At 38.4% G+C, this 14,195-nt stretch overlaps 1 protein-coding gene, 1 long non-coding RNA gene and 1 other non-coding gene across 6 annotated transcripts in view; 1 reads left to right on the top strand and 2 right to left on the bottom strand.

Moving 5' to 3' along the window:
* Window positions 1-219: 219 nt before the first annotated feature.
* Window positions 220-291, bottom strand: trnam-cau (transfer RNA methionine (anticodon CAU)). The gene has a single exon. It is a non-coding gene; the product is annotated as a tRNA-Met (tRNA).
* A 2,217-nt stretch (window positions 292-2,508) lies between these two features.
* Window positions 2,509-14,195, bottom strand: part of ptpro (protein tyrosine phosphatase receptor type O) — a 30,753-nt gene continuing 19,066 nt past the window's right edge. The window contains exons 12-28 of one of the 4 annotated variants that reach the window (XR_007929746.1): window positions 13,843-13,963; window positions 12,821-12,954; window positions 11,985-12,126; window positions 11,771-11,891; window positions 11,448-11,516; window positions 10,148-10,231; window positions 8,472-8,507; window positions 8,077-8,158; window positions 7,892-7,982; window positions 6,676-6,752; window positions 6,458-6,592; window positions 6,228-6,350; window positions 5,333-5,487; window positions 4,957-5,092; window positions 4,580-4,688; window positions 3,421-4,495; window positions 2,509-3,216 (exon numbers count right to left, since the gene is read on the bottom strand). Coding sequence is in view for 3 of the 4 variants with exons in the window: in XM_051890788.1 (XP_051746748.1) it covers window positions 4,584-4,688; window positions 4,957-5,092; window positions 5,333-5,487; window positions 6,228-6,350; window positions 6,458-6,592; window positions 6,676-6,752; window positions 7,892-7,982; window positions 8,077-8,158; window positions 8,472-8,507; window positions 10,148-10,231; window positions 11,448-11,516; window positions 11,771-11,891; window positions 11,985-12,126; window positions 12,821-12,954; window positions 13,843-13,963 (1,611 nt within the window). In the remaining variant the exon portion in view is untranslated. Of the gene's footprint in view, window positions 4,496-4,579; window positions 4,689-4,956; window positions 5,093-5,332; window positions 5,488-6,227; window positions 6,351-6,457; window positions 6,593-6,675; window positions 6,753-7,891; window positions 7,983-8,076; window positions 8,159-8,471; window positions 8,508-10,147; window positions 10,232-11,447; window positions 11,517-11,770; window positions 11,892-11,984; window positions 12,127-12,820; window positions 12,955-13,842; window positions 13,964-14,195 lie in introns of all 4 variants that reach the window. The other 3 variants (XM_051890790.1, XM_051890788.1, XM_051890791.1) reach the window with 3 other exon arrangements.
* Window positions 8,165-14,195, top strand: part of LOC127510788 (uncharacterized) — a 44,250-nt gene continuing 38,219 nt past the window's right edge. The window contains exon 1 of the long non-coding RNA XR_007929750.1: window positions 8,165-8,431. This is a non-coding gene — a long non-coding RNA (uncharacterized LOC127510788). The remainder of the gene's footprint in view (window positions 8,432-14,195) is intronic.

Raw genomic sequence — 14,195 nt, 5'->3', positions numbered from 1 at the left:
AATGATCTGGTCTTTAATAATGTTCTCAAAACGTTAGAACAAAAACAACAAAATGCAGTAAAATATGAACAATAAACATAGTAATCATTGTTACACAGTTAATGCTCAGTAGTGTTACTTAATAGAAACCATTATTATGGTTGTAGTTCGAATTCATCAAATGTTTCTTTCATTAATATATGAAAATGAACAACATTTTCATATTAAAAAAAAAAAACTTAGCAGAGGATGGTTTCGATCCATCGACCTCTGGGTTATGGGCCCAGCACGCTTCCGCTGCGCCACTCTGCTGTCGCTTCCACAGGGTGAATCACACTGGTTATAAACACGACACGACACGGATATATCAGCACGCTTTATTACAGAGCCGCTATGATGACAATATTGATATTATAATGATCACCCACTTTATATATACGTTTATATTTTCATTTTTGTATTATATTTATATGTACACATCTTCAGATATTCAGAGTTCACTTCGCTTCTTCTATCTGGGTTATTCAATCCTCGTCTGTGCTGAGCAGCGCCCTCTACCAATACACCGCCACACTTGCACACGAAAAAACAAAAATCCAAATCCACCACTGTGAAAAAAACATCCATGTCCCCATCCATGCAGTTAGTGAGAGGCGATTTCAAAACACTGCTTCAGGAAGCTTTTACGAATCTTTTGTGTGGTTCGGAGCGTGAATCCATGTTTGTGTGTCGCCCTCTAGTGCTGCGCATGCGCTACAGCAGCATCAACAACCAACAACACAGTGAAGCGACATTAAAACTGACTTTTATTCATTTTATAATAGAAATAGCTAGAGGGGACCAGCAGGAACTTTGAAGAATGGCATGCATATGCCCATATACACACACACACTTTAAAACTTTAGATCGGTAAGATTTTTTAATGTTTTAAAAGGCTCTGTCTTCAACAATGTCATTTTAGTTTTTTCTCTCCTTGCTTTTTCCCTTGAATCACATCACAGGACAATTTCAAATGAATGTGAAGATAATTAGCAGATCAAAACCTTATTTATCTGAAGCATTTATTTTAAGGCCCTTTTCATTTTTATAATTTATTTTTATACGTGTTGTCTCCTAACCTTATGCTTGCAGTTTAACACACAAATGTTTGTTTTATTATTCATAACACAACAATAAATGTCTTTATAGAAATTTTATACTATAGTAAAAAAGACAAAATTGTCTGTTATTTTAAACGGACAGCAGTATATTTAACTGTGTCCAGCAACTTGAAAAAAAAAAAAGTATTTTATCGAGGTCTAAAAAAAGTTAAAAATGTAATTTTCTTGGAGCATTTCACAGATTTACTGTCGGTACATCATACTAATGTACTAATGGATTGAGCTTAAAAGATTCCTTATCCTGTGGCTCCCTCTGGTGGACAACATTAACAGCACAGCTTGTATTAATTATAAGACAATCCTTAATAGATCCAGTAAAATATGATATATTATAAATATTATAATATTATATAAATATAAGTTACAGCGGTAGAACATTTTTAGTACAATTACAGTACAATATAAATTGTATGAAATAGTATAATAAGGTCAGATGTAATAGTTCAAAACAGTATGTGGCAGTTTTATTCTATAGCATATTATTATTGTTATTAATAGCCTAAAAATACAATTGAGTATGAGTATAGTATAGTAGTAATAACTATGAATAGCAAATAGTATATCATAAATTGTAAAAAATAATATTATGAATCAAATTAAAATAGCAAATAAAATAGTGAGTAGTGAATAGTACAATCATACAATAATATAAGTCGCATAATAATATTATATATAATAAAAGGCAGACGAGGTCTCTTGGAAATGCAGACAGGCTTTTTCCAGCCTTCTTTGAAGTCTGTGTTGTCCTGGTGCCGCTGGCTAAACTAAGTTAAAAATATAAATGAGCCACGATTAGATGACAGCCAATCAAATCACTGGCTTCATTGCACGGAAGACTCACTTACGATTTAGATTAGTTCGTAATATAAACTATAATCTCAGACTTCACAAGAATCATGTAAACTTTATATTATTTCTTATAAAATCTCAGTTTTCATAGATAACTAGCATTGTCGCTAGCTTTTAATAGTCTGACTTTGCTGGCCAACTAGCTGTCAAAATAATGTTATAATGACCAGATACAACCAGAAACAACTGTTCAGACTTACATATGAAAAGTAATTCCCCGATATGTGGTTTGGATTGTGCGACGGTTTGTAAAACCTCAAAATAGTCAGGGATCTTTTCTTCAGTTCACTTATGAGTTGTAAGTTGCCCGGACCAATATGGCGGCGCCGTTGACGTGCGATCCAGCGGCCAATACTGCGTCTATGTATTTTATATGTCTATGGCAGCCGATGTCGAACACGCATACTTTGAGCGAATCACATGGGGCGTAAATATAGTTTTTTTTATTTTTTTTTTTTAAATGTATTATGGCATGTTCTTCCTTTTATTCTTCACACAAAACGACACAATCTCCAGCTCATAGGAATATGTATTCAAACGTTTATTTTTTCCAAACAAACACACATTAAAACTCTGTGATGGCGATTGTGGATTGCTCGGCTACTTGAAGTCACACAATACACAAGAATGGCACCAAAAGACAAACGAGTTTGACCTGGACACAAACTAAACAAAACTGACCAAGTGAAGTGGCTCGTCCGCTCCGAATCCCGAGTTTCGTTCTTATCATAATAAACCAGTTCATTTAACACAGTACAGCATTTCTTTTGTCCTTTCTTCTCGAAATAAACAGTATTTACAGCTCAGTGCCTTGTTGATATTATAAAACTCATATCTCAGATGAGGGAAAGGCGTCTATGTTTGCCTGTAAACTCGAGACATTTGTAAACTCACTCGTGTGTTTGACAGAACAGGCAAATGTGAAAATAACGGCCCAGCTAACAAGAACAGCGTTTTGCTAATGTTCCCACAATAGGTTCACCTAAAAATATTTAAAAATGTTCGAACGTTAATGAAACATTCCATTTTACCATTCTTCCGGAACGTTACTTTTGAATGTTCTCTGAACTTTCTGAAAGTAACATTTAATAAACGTTTTAGAATTAAACGCTCCTTGAACGATGTATAGATGTTAATGTTTTGAGAACATTATTAAAGAACAGATAACTTTGAACGAACGTTCTATTAACGTTACTGGAAGAACGTTTGTTCATAACGTTGAGAAAACCTTGCCAGAACGTTCTGAGAACATTATTAAAGCCCAATTAACTTTGAACGAACGTTTTATTAACGTTACTGGAAGAACGTTTGTTCATAACGTTGAGAAAACCTTGCCAGAACGTTCTGAGAACATTATTAAAGCCCAATTAACTTTGAACGAACGTTTTATTAACGTTACTGGAAGAACGTTTGTTCATAACGTTGAGAAAACCTTGCCAGAACGTTCTGAGAACATTATTAAAGCCCAATTAACTTTGAACGAACGTTTTATTAACGTTACTGGAAGAACGTTTGTTCATAACATTGAGAGAACGTTCCCTGTTAGCTGGGACTCCAGATTGAAGCTCTGAGCTCGAGTCTAAACCTAAAGATGAGACTAATCTCACGTCTTTCATTTTGCAGCATGCAACGTTCACAGAACACGACATGTGGAATCAGTGTCAGATTCAGCAGTGATGATATACAAGCTGCTGGACGCTCACATTCAGTCCGACTGACCGCAGCGGCCTCACCGGAATTGTGCAAATGCCACTGGAATGAGTCGACAACACGTACACGAGCTCAATGCCAGTGACAATCCAGTGTTTGCAGGTAAAGTCGCCGGAGCTCAGCGGTTCCAGCTGATGAAACTTTTGCAGAAATCACAGACTAAAACACACAATCCACAGTCACAGAAGCGCAGCTACCGTCGGCCTCTACAGCGGTACAGATATGATCACTGCAAAACCCCCGGACGCGTGTGTCCGTACAGCTGAGGTCTGTTCGGAAATCCCTCTTTCAGTCCTTTATGACGGAAGCGGATCGAGCGTGGCGGCGTCTGTGTGTGGCAGTGATAGGAGATTAAAGGTCCATTAGCATGCCGACAGGAGGATTTTGCTTCCGAAAATGATGTTTTTGGACCGCTTGGCTTCCTCTGAAGACGTGAAAACTAACTCTATTACAGACAGAGTGCGATATAAACTCACAAAACACACTTTACACCGGCCTAAAACAAGCGCAGACGCGTCCAGCAGATGATCCTGAGATTCACACACAAACTAAAGACTAGATGCTGATGGAACCGCGAGCGCCGGAGCTTCAGCGTCAGTCCTGCGCTGCCGCGCTCTCCGTCGGTCCGGGAGAACGAGGCAGCTCGTTTAAGGCATTTGATTTGTTCCGTCGTTAAATAAGAGCTTGTATGGGGAGTAAATGAGCGAAGGATTCTCCTCTGCAGGCCGCCGGTTGGTTGGTTGGTTTCTGGTGTCGATGTCGCACGTCTGTCAACACTGATGTGAAGAGAATCAGACCTGGAGGAGAGCAGAGAGAGACACACGTCAGCATCACGCGAAACTGGATTTTCTTTCCGCGAGAAACTGAACCTGAGCTCTTACTTCATTAGGACTTGCTGACGTTCTCGTAGATGACGTCGCTCGTGTGCGACTGCTGCTTCTTCTTCTTCCACATGAGCATGACACACTGATGGATGAACACGTACTGCTCCTGCACACACACACACACACACACACACACACACACGTGTCATTTTACAGATCTGGGGCTGGTGTCATGAGAAATCGAGTCCCAAGAAGTCTCCTTTAGGACCCGGAGGTAATGCCTGATCAGAAGTTGTTATCGCGATGTCTTGACTAACTATAACCTATTTAACTATGGTATGATGTGCACAAACAACAGGAGACCCAATTCCTGAGGGCACTCGATTCCTCACCACACCGGATTCACAAAAAATTCTGGTGTACAGGTTCCGTACCTCCGTTTGGACCATGGACAGCCGGTGCGAGCGCATGTCCGACACCATGCCCAGGATGTCCACGTACTCGTGTTCCTGAATGTGCTGCATCAGACGGTCCAGAGCGATGAACGTGCCGGTCCGACCCACTCCAGCACTGAGAGAAACCACACACACAAGCATCAGTGTCTGTTACATATTTGTGAAGAGCTGTTGTATCAGCAAAGCCACAAACAGGGAATCAATAGCTGGCAGTGAGCCGCGGTGATTCCGGTCACTGTAACTGGACTCCAGTGATCCAGCTTCTGATCCATCCGCTTCAAACTCCGGCTCTTGCATTAATGTTTCCAGCTCTGAATCATGAGGAGTAAACGTGATACGACAGCAGCGGTCTCACCTGCAGTGGACGACGATCGGTCCTTTGGTCCTGTTGACCTGCTGCCGTACGATCTGTACGAACTGTAAGATGCTCTCGATGGCGTTGACCGTGGGAACACCGTGATCAGGCCACGACGTGTAGTTAAAGTGCAAAACGTCTTGAGTTTCGTCAGCCTGCAGGAGGAGCCAGAGACACACAGAACCATGAGACGCATCATGTAATACTGTATCTATCTATCTATAGGGTTTTAAATGATCTGCAAGTTATTCAGGACTCTGGAAACTTGGCAATCCTTGTTCTTTTAGATCGGAGTGCTGCTTTTGACGCCGTTGATCATGAGATTCTACTCGACCATCTTCAGATCTGGGTCGGTCTATCAGGTCCTGTCTTAGACTGGTTCAGATCCTGCTTAAGCAGCAGGGAATACTGTGTTACACTGGGCACCTACAGCTCCAGGCGTTACATCATTTCTTGTGGTGTTCCTCAAGGCTCAATACTGGGTCCTCTATTATTTAACCTATACATGCTTCCTTTAGCTGGTGGAATTAACCAGTACAATATTTCATTTCACCAGTACGCAGATGACACACAACTCAATCTTTCTCTTGCACCAGATGCCTAAAATTCAATTTCCACACTACATAGAGAGCTTCAAGTTGTGGATGTCCCAAACTTTCTACAGCTAAAGACAGAGGTACTTGTTATCAGTAATGAACATCTGTTGCTCCACATCTTTACTCTCTATCAATAAAAGCCAGTAATCAGGCCAAGAACTTAGGAATCCTAACCTCAGTATTAAAAAACATATTAGCATCGTTCCAAAAACATCTCCAAAGTACATGATATTCTCTCCCCTTCTGACAATGAGAAGCTTGTTATTCTTTAGTTTATCTCATGTGTTGTGTATTCTCACATATCCCAGTCTGAAGTTTCTGATGGTCCACTCCGGTGAGTCCGTCTCGGACAGCATCTCGACCGTGATCTCGCCGTACGCCACGGGCTCCTCAGTGAACGGCCAGTAGTGGTCACACTTCACCTGGACAGGAAGCATATTCACCCGTTAACATCCGTTTGTGATGTCGTTCATCACAGCGCTCTGGTAACCAAAACAGGCAGCCGGAGCCGGTTGCCATGGAAACTGACCCTCCTGCGCTCGTTACACTGGGTCAGCATGACGATGATGTGAGACTTCTGCTGCAGAACCATCTTCCAGAAATCGTTCCTGGTCTCGGGCAGCGGCCCCTGTGTGGCGATGAACTCGTGCGGAGAGTTATAACCCTGAAAACATGACGCGAATCACACACCTGAAAACCTGTTTCTTTACCAGCTGATACTCATGAGTGAACTGATGATATACTCACAGGAATATAGTTTGCATTGATGTAATCGGAGCCTTCGTCGTTGTGCAGAGAGATCAGCTTCACTCGACTGAAATCATCTGCGACCAGACAAACATTAAATAATACCATAAACAATAACACACTCAATCTCCATAGACGATTTGATCTTTAGCAATAACGTACATAAACCTTTTTTAGACAGATCTGAGGTTGTTCAGTGATGACATCTGCTTCGGTAAAAGACACAACAAGTGATTTCAACTTCATATATGTTTTAAAATCTTAGTTTAATTGCCAAATTTACACTGAAGAACTAAACTACTCAAAATACTGAAGAGATACTGAATAAAAACCAGTAAAAAGAGCTCAGTACTAAATGACATAATCAAGATTTCTTACACGCTCAAAAAAATATATATTTTCATATATTTGGGAATAAAAAAATCGATTGTACATATATGTGTGTGTCTGTGTGTATATGTGTGTATACACGCACACACATTTACAAACTTTTATGTTAGATGCGATTAATCGCGAATAATCGATTTGATTAATCACATCTAACAAAAGTTTGTACATGTGTGTGTGTGTATATATGTGTGTGGGGTTAGGGTTTAGGTATATATATATATATATATATATATATATAAACACATATTTACAAACTTTTATGTTAGATGCGATTAATCAAATCGATTATTCGCAATTAATCGCATCTAACATAAAAGTCTGTATATGTGTGTGTGTGTGTGTATGTGTGTGTGTGTGTATATATATATATATATATATATATATATATAAACAAAAATTTACAAACTTTTGTTAGATGTGATTAATCAAATCGATTATTTGCGATTAATCGCATCTAACATAAAAGTATGTAAATGTGTGTGTGTATACACACATATACACACACACACACACATATATGTACAAACTTTTATGTTAGATGCGATTAATTGCGATTTATCAATTTGACAGCACTAGTATATATAATAATTAAAGATTATAGTAAATATTTTTAAAATGCAACACTGAATTCGGCTCAACAATATCATTAAAAATGATTTATAGGACGATTAGATTATTCCCCCAAAAGTTATTCTTTTTACAAATCAAAGTTTCTAATGTGTTTCATCTGGTTGGTTTGATTATTATTCAACTCAAAAGTGTGAGGTCACAGAGGCTGTAGCCAATGAGAGCAGAGTTGGGCGGGGCTTTCAGGCCGGCCACTCACAGGGCAGTATGTTGGTGTAGCGGTTCTTGGGTCTGTTGACGGGCATATCAGCGGCTTCATGAGACAGATCGAGACCGACGCTCTTCAGCTCCTGACAGATCGACAAATAAAACACGGCAGTCACACACACGCAGTCCTGACACAGAAACACGCGTGTCGCTCATGTGTTCTGCGGTCATGTTTACCTCAAACTGCAGCGAGAACTTGTACGCTGAATCTTTGCTCATGTCTTTGATGTAGGCGTCAAAATCACTGAGCTGAACTGGACTGAAGACACAAACATCATCATGTCAGAATCAGGCTCTTCAACAGGAATCAAACACCAGGATGAGTTTGAAACACTCATGAAGCAGGAAACGTTCTGAGGGAACGTTAATAGAACGTTTGTTCAAAGCTGTGTGGTCTTTAATAAATGTTAGCAGCACAAAAATCTTATTTAATACATCGATCATGGAATATTTTTTTTCTGAATCATTATAGTTCATCTAACATTTTTTAAACGTTTCTACTTGTTTCAGAACGTTCAGAGAACATTCAAAAGTAACGTTCACATGATGTCACACTAACAGGATGTTTTTACCTGGTCAGTTTTCTCTTCTTCAGTGCAGTTTTGCTCCTGCGGGTGAAACACAGGCGTCAGTGAACTGAGATCAACACAACACAGATCAAACTCTGAATTCTGAATCCTACAAACTAAACATGCATTTCCAGGTTCACAGAGCTTCAGCGCTGGCGTCTCGTCCTGAACCACAGACAGTAATTCAGATTCAGTCATTCTGGAGGGTTTAAATCACGCATGTGCAGCTCATATTTTTGTTTATATTAATTCTGCAGAAAAATGTTTTAGCAGTGAGGCTTCTTTGGGGTTATGCATTACCAAATGTAACATAAATGTGAGTGGGTATGATTTTATAATTTATATAAATATCTATTTTAGAAAATGTATATATTTATATTATTTAATTAGTTTACAGAGTGTATTTGTTTTAAAATTTATAATATATATATATATATATAATTACAAGTTAATTATATTATTAAATTATATTTTTTATATATAATTATTTAATTTGTTTAGTGCATATTTGTTTTAGAACTTATATAAATATTTTATTATATATATATATATAATTAAAATTTAATTTAATTTTATATATAATTATTAAATTTTTTACAGTGTGTATGTTTTAGAATTTATATTTCTTATAATTATATATATATATATATATATATATATATAAAATTTACTTATAAATATATATATATATATAATTTTTTTCAAAACTATTTGTTTTAAAATGTATATAAATATTTGTGTTATATGTATACATATAAATATACATATATATTTAAAATTGAATTATATTATTAAATGATATATCTTTATTTATATATCTTTTTCATAACTGCATTTGTTTTAGAATCTATATAAATACTTATTATTTATGTATTGTTTCAAAAAAGTGTATTTTTAATTCATATACATATTTATTTACTCATGTAAGTGGATTTTATGACAGCGCCTTACAGATATTTACATCACACAAGTATCCTTTCATATGAAAGATATCGGGTTTATATACATATTTATTTGATAAAATATATCATAATTATATATAGGATATGTCTTTTCCATAGCCTTCCATATCATGATTTTATCACATTAATGTCATGTTATAATGTTCAATTATTGTGGTTATACACTGTTTTGAACAATTTATATACATTTAATCATATTAAAAAATTTTTTTTTTTACATTTTTAAATAATTTTATTAATAATTACATAATTACAATATATATCTATTTATATATATATATAATATATAACATTTATAATTTTATAATTAATAGTATTTCTCCATTGTATCTTTAAATCTTTCTCCATTACTGTACAGAAGATATTTCAGTGCGTGATTGACAGCACGTCACCAGAGCTCAGCTCGTATTAAACCTGGAACATTCCTCTAGGAAATAGAAAAAGGAGAAAACGAGTTTCTCGTTGGGAAATCTGCATTCAGTCCAACACAGAACAGAGGAAGTAGAACATGCAGGAGGTGAAACTGACGGACTGAGCGAGCGCCGTCATGCAGAGAGCTGCGAGCGTTAGTGTCATGCTGCAGTCTGACATATAGATGGAGCACTTCTGATCGGTTACCCAGAATGCACGTGAGCGTCTACATCTACAGTCAGTCTAAAGGTGCCGTGTGTGTGTTTGGGTCTCCGGAGCTCGGCGCCGGCCGTCGCCGCTACTTACCACGGATTAATATAAAAGGCCAAAAGATAGTCAGTCCAAAGGCAGGATGGCAGAAGCGTGAGGAACGCAAAGAGACTCCTGCGCCTGAAGCCGTTTGAACAAAACAGAAAAGCAAAAGACATAAAAAAAGACCAAGGGCAAAAAGTTGGGGACAAAACATGGTGCTCCATTAGTAATAGTGACACACACAGATGATTGAGCATATTTCATTAGTGTTTGACAGGTTAATGAACGCTTCATGCAGTCAGTGTCACTGGCGTTTGACCCACGGCACACAGACGCTCATGTCTATCGTACATTTTTATACACTGCAAAAAGTGATGTTCCTCCTCAGTATTTTTGTCTCGTTTTCCAGCACAAATATCTAAACATTCTTAAATAAAGCAAAATGACTTCAGATATTGTACCTTAAAACATCCTACAAGTTTCAGAGCTCAAAATGTCCTCAATATAAATAAAGCATTTATTTAATGAAGCGCCAAAAACGCCTTGTTCTGATGTTGTGGGATCTGTGACATCCTATATTTGCATATTACATCATCGCACTATAGGCCCCGCCCACTGTATGACGTTAGCCAATCAGAACAGTGGGCGTTTACTGATGCGCCTTAAAAACGGATCATTTCAGACAAAGGCTCAGAATGAGGGTTGAAAATAATCATTTGTTTGTTTTTTTGTGCAAAAAACTTATAAATAGTTTTTAAAATTAATTTAAGTCTTGTTTTTGAACAATATATCAGAGTTTATGCTAATGGGGTCAGAAAAATAATCTTAATTCAAAGGGGAAACATTATTTTTCAGACCCCAATGGCAGATATTTGTTCGTGTTATAAACAAAAACGCACTTAATTTCGATAAATTAAGACTTCATATCTTGGTCTACTGTTCTAAATGCAGTTTTGTGTAAAATCATTGTGCATCTCATGCAAGGTCAGTTTTTATTCTACTGAACTGAACTTGAAATTAAAACCGGAAACAAAGTCGTGATGCCGTTACATCTCAGCAGAAAGTGTTGACAGAAAAAAAAACATTTGACTTTATTAACAGCCCAAAATCTGCCTTTACTGACCCTCTTTAAGCTCTTATATTAATCATGTGTGTGTGAGTTTCACCGTCAGACCAGAAACATCAGAGCGATGATGATGCTTCTGGAACAAACGCTTCCTCTGAAGCTCAATTACACGCGCCGGACGGCAGAGGTCACTTCCTGTCTGTCTGTGTGCGAGTGCCACTGATAACCTGCTTGTGCTCGACTGTGTGACATTGTGTGATTGACAGCAAGAAACGCAGGAGATCCTACCAGTTATACGGCAGCTTCCCGTCCCGCTCAAAAGAGGCGAAGTTGACGAAGGTTTCAGCGCCGCACTCCCTGAAATCAAACATGAGGACACGATCTTCAACACAGAACATCTAGATACGCTTACATGCACTCTTTTCTGCAAATTCAAATCAGATTTTTTAGGAAATATTTAGTAAATATTCTCCTGCTGATTGAGAAAATAGTCAAGCTTTGACATGCTTAATTTTTTCATCTGTTTAACCACAGATGACAGATAAAAATTATGAAGAAGCGAATATGCAGACGCGAGTCTGTTGGTGGTTTAGCTTGTTTCGGTTTCTCACCGGCTCAGCTCCATGTGTTTCTTGCGTAACACCAGCAGGAAAAGCACCAGCAGACTGATGAGAAGAACGCTGAGAACCGCCAGCGCAGAGATGGCCGCCACACTCGGGTTCATCTCGCGGACTGCAAACACACACACACACACACACGCTCAAACTGACCCTGTGCCTGAAAACACCTGAAGATAGTTAAACACGATTATAACGGCGTGTTCACCTGAAGTGCTGACGGTGATGAAGGCGGGGTCACTGGCGCTGCTGTAGCTGCTGCTGGTCACGGTGCAGTTGTACGAGGTGGACGGCTGCAGACCCGAGACGGTCACAACATGAGCGGCGGTGACCAGTGGCTCGCGGACCTTCTGGACCACACACAAACACACATTCATGGAAATTAAACGACTGCCAGCATTCAAATCTGCTGTTTATATTCATGAATAATCCCAGAGTGCATCACTGATGAAGGTCGATTCTTTCATAAAGCGGCCGCCACGTCCGAGAATACTGAGATGAGCTTCCGTTACTGAACTCTAAAGCATTTATTAATCTTTGTTAATGTTCATTTCAACATTTACTAATACGTTATTAAATCAAAAGTTGCATCTGTTAATATTATTTACTGTACCTGAGCTGAGCTGACCGTGAACAGTTGTGTTTTTATTAAACAAAGATTAATAAATACTGTAAAAAAATGTTTTGTTAATGCATTAACTAATGTTAACTAATGAACAATAAAGTTTTACAGAATACGTGAATTTACAATGAGGTCTCATTTGTGAACATGAGCAATATATTTTTTTTTACAACATTTATTAATCTTTGATAAAAATTGCATATTAACAGATCTATAAAAAACATTAAAGATTAATAAATGCTGCAGAAGTATTTAACTAAATGTCAACAACTAAAACCTAATGCTAAAGTGTTCGTGAATAAAGTGTTCATGTGTGGATGAGATCTGAACGAACCCGCGTCACACACTAACCCACGCTGCAATCTGAGCGTCCGCAGACATTTACTGTTGTGGTCAGATCAGGTGATCGTTCAGAGTCTTACCGTGCGATCTCTGTTGGTTCCCAGCGGTCTGCAGGCGATCTGGTAGAAGTCCACGACGCCCTCCTCCGTCCAGAGCAGCGTGACGGTCGTGTCGCTGGCGTTGACCGCATACAGAGACTTCGGTGCAGCCGGTTCTGTTCGTAAAAGAGCCCAATATCTAACTTACAAGTTCCTCTAAGAAAACAGCTTAAAATAAGTAAAAAAGGAAGATGAAACAAACAGCCACATCAATTCTGGCCTGTTCGCACAGGAAGTCACAGTCAGAAGTCGATCTATTATTAGAATCGCGCTCTCAGCACTGCAAACAAATGATTTAACTCAGTATGTTTAGTCAAATATCTAAACCAAAACGACTGAAGATATCAAGAAAAATGCATTAAAGTTTGTGCTTAAATCAAGAACAAATATCTGCCAATGAAGTCTTAAAGTGCCCATATTCCCTTCATGCAGTGTGTAATAGAGCTGTGTGTGAAAGTTTTAAAGATCAAAGTGCAGATAAAGTTGTTGTCAGTAATTCAGTCTGACTTCCTGCTGAACCTATATTGGTTTGTAACTAATGGCAGCCCTCATTGGCTGAACAGCGTCTCTTTGCCCCGCCCTCAATCACTGTAGTTTATCTGAGACTGGAAGAGTTTGGTTCGTGTCGTTCATGTCGAGAAGACGCTGTTTTCTGCTGCCAAAGCAAGAAAACAGATTGATGCGGTAAAACCGACGCCATCGTTACTGTTCGTATCACTGTGAATCAAGAGCTGAGATTCAGATATGATAATGAGCGTTTGGATTCTGACCAATCACAACAGATCATCCGACCAATCAGAGCAGAGCAGCTCTCAGAAAGGCGGAGTTTAGAGAGACCGAATTTTCGAATGAAGCGTTTCAGACACTGACAGAAATGAAGTGATTTGTTTCTCCAGTAAATGTTTCTTGATTTAAGAATGTTTAGATATTTGTGCTGGAAAACAAGACAGAAACACTGAGGAAGAACATCATTTGTTCGCAGTCCTGATTTGAATGACACTGACCGAGCTTCATGATGTGCGGCGCAGACGTGTTGCGGCTTCTCTCCGTACAGGCGGTGACCGTCAGATTATAGATGTCGCCGGGAGGAAGAGCCAGAGACGCCTTCATCATGCTGCGAGTCACCTGAAACATTGATGAATCACACGAATGAAGTGTCAGTCAGTCAAAGAGATTCAAAGGAGCGATTCATCGTTCATTAGTTCGTTCGAAACGCTCATCTGACCGATTCAATCTCTTTAAACTTTAAGCAGATGAGGAAGAAAACCTCAAATGAAAACCTAAAACAGAATTCAATAGAAAGGCTCGTGTAAATGAACACAAATGAATCTTCTCTCTGTGTGTGTTTGTGTTTAGT

Source organism: Ctenopharyngodon idella, chromosome 4 (assembly GCF_019924925.1).
Source record: "Ctenopharyngodon idella isolate HZGC_01 chromosome 4, HZGC01, whole genome shotgun sequence".
Lineage (NCBI taxonomy): Eukaryota > Metazoa > Chordata > Actinopteri > Cypriniformes > Xenocyprididae > Ctenopharyngodon > Ctenopharyngodon idella.
Note: the sequence above shows the minus strand (reverse complement) of the source record. Positions and strands in the feature narration are given on the sequence as shown.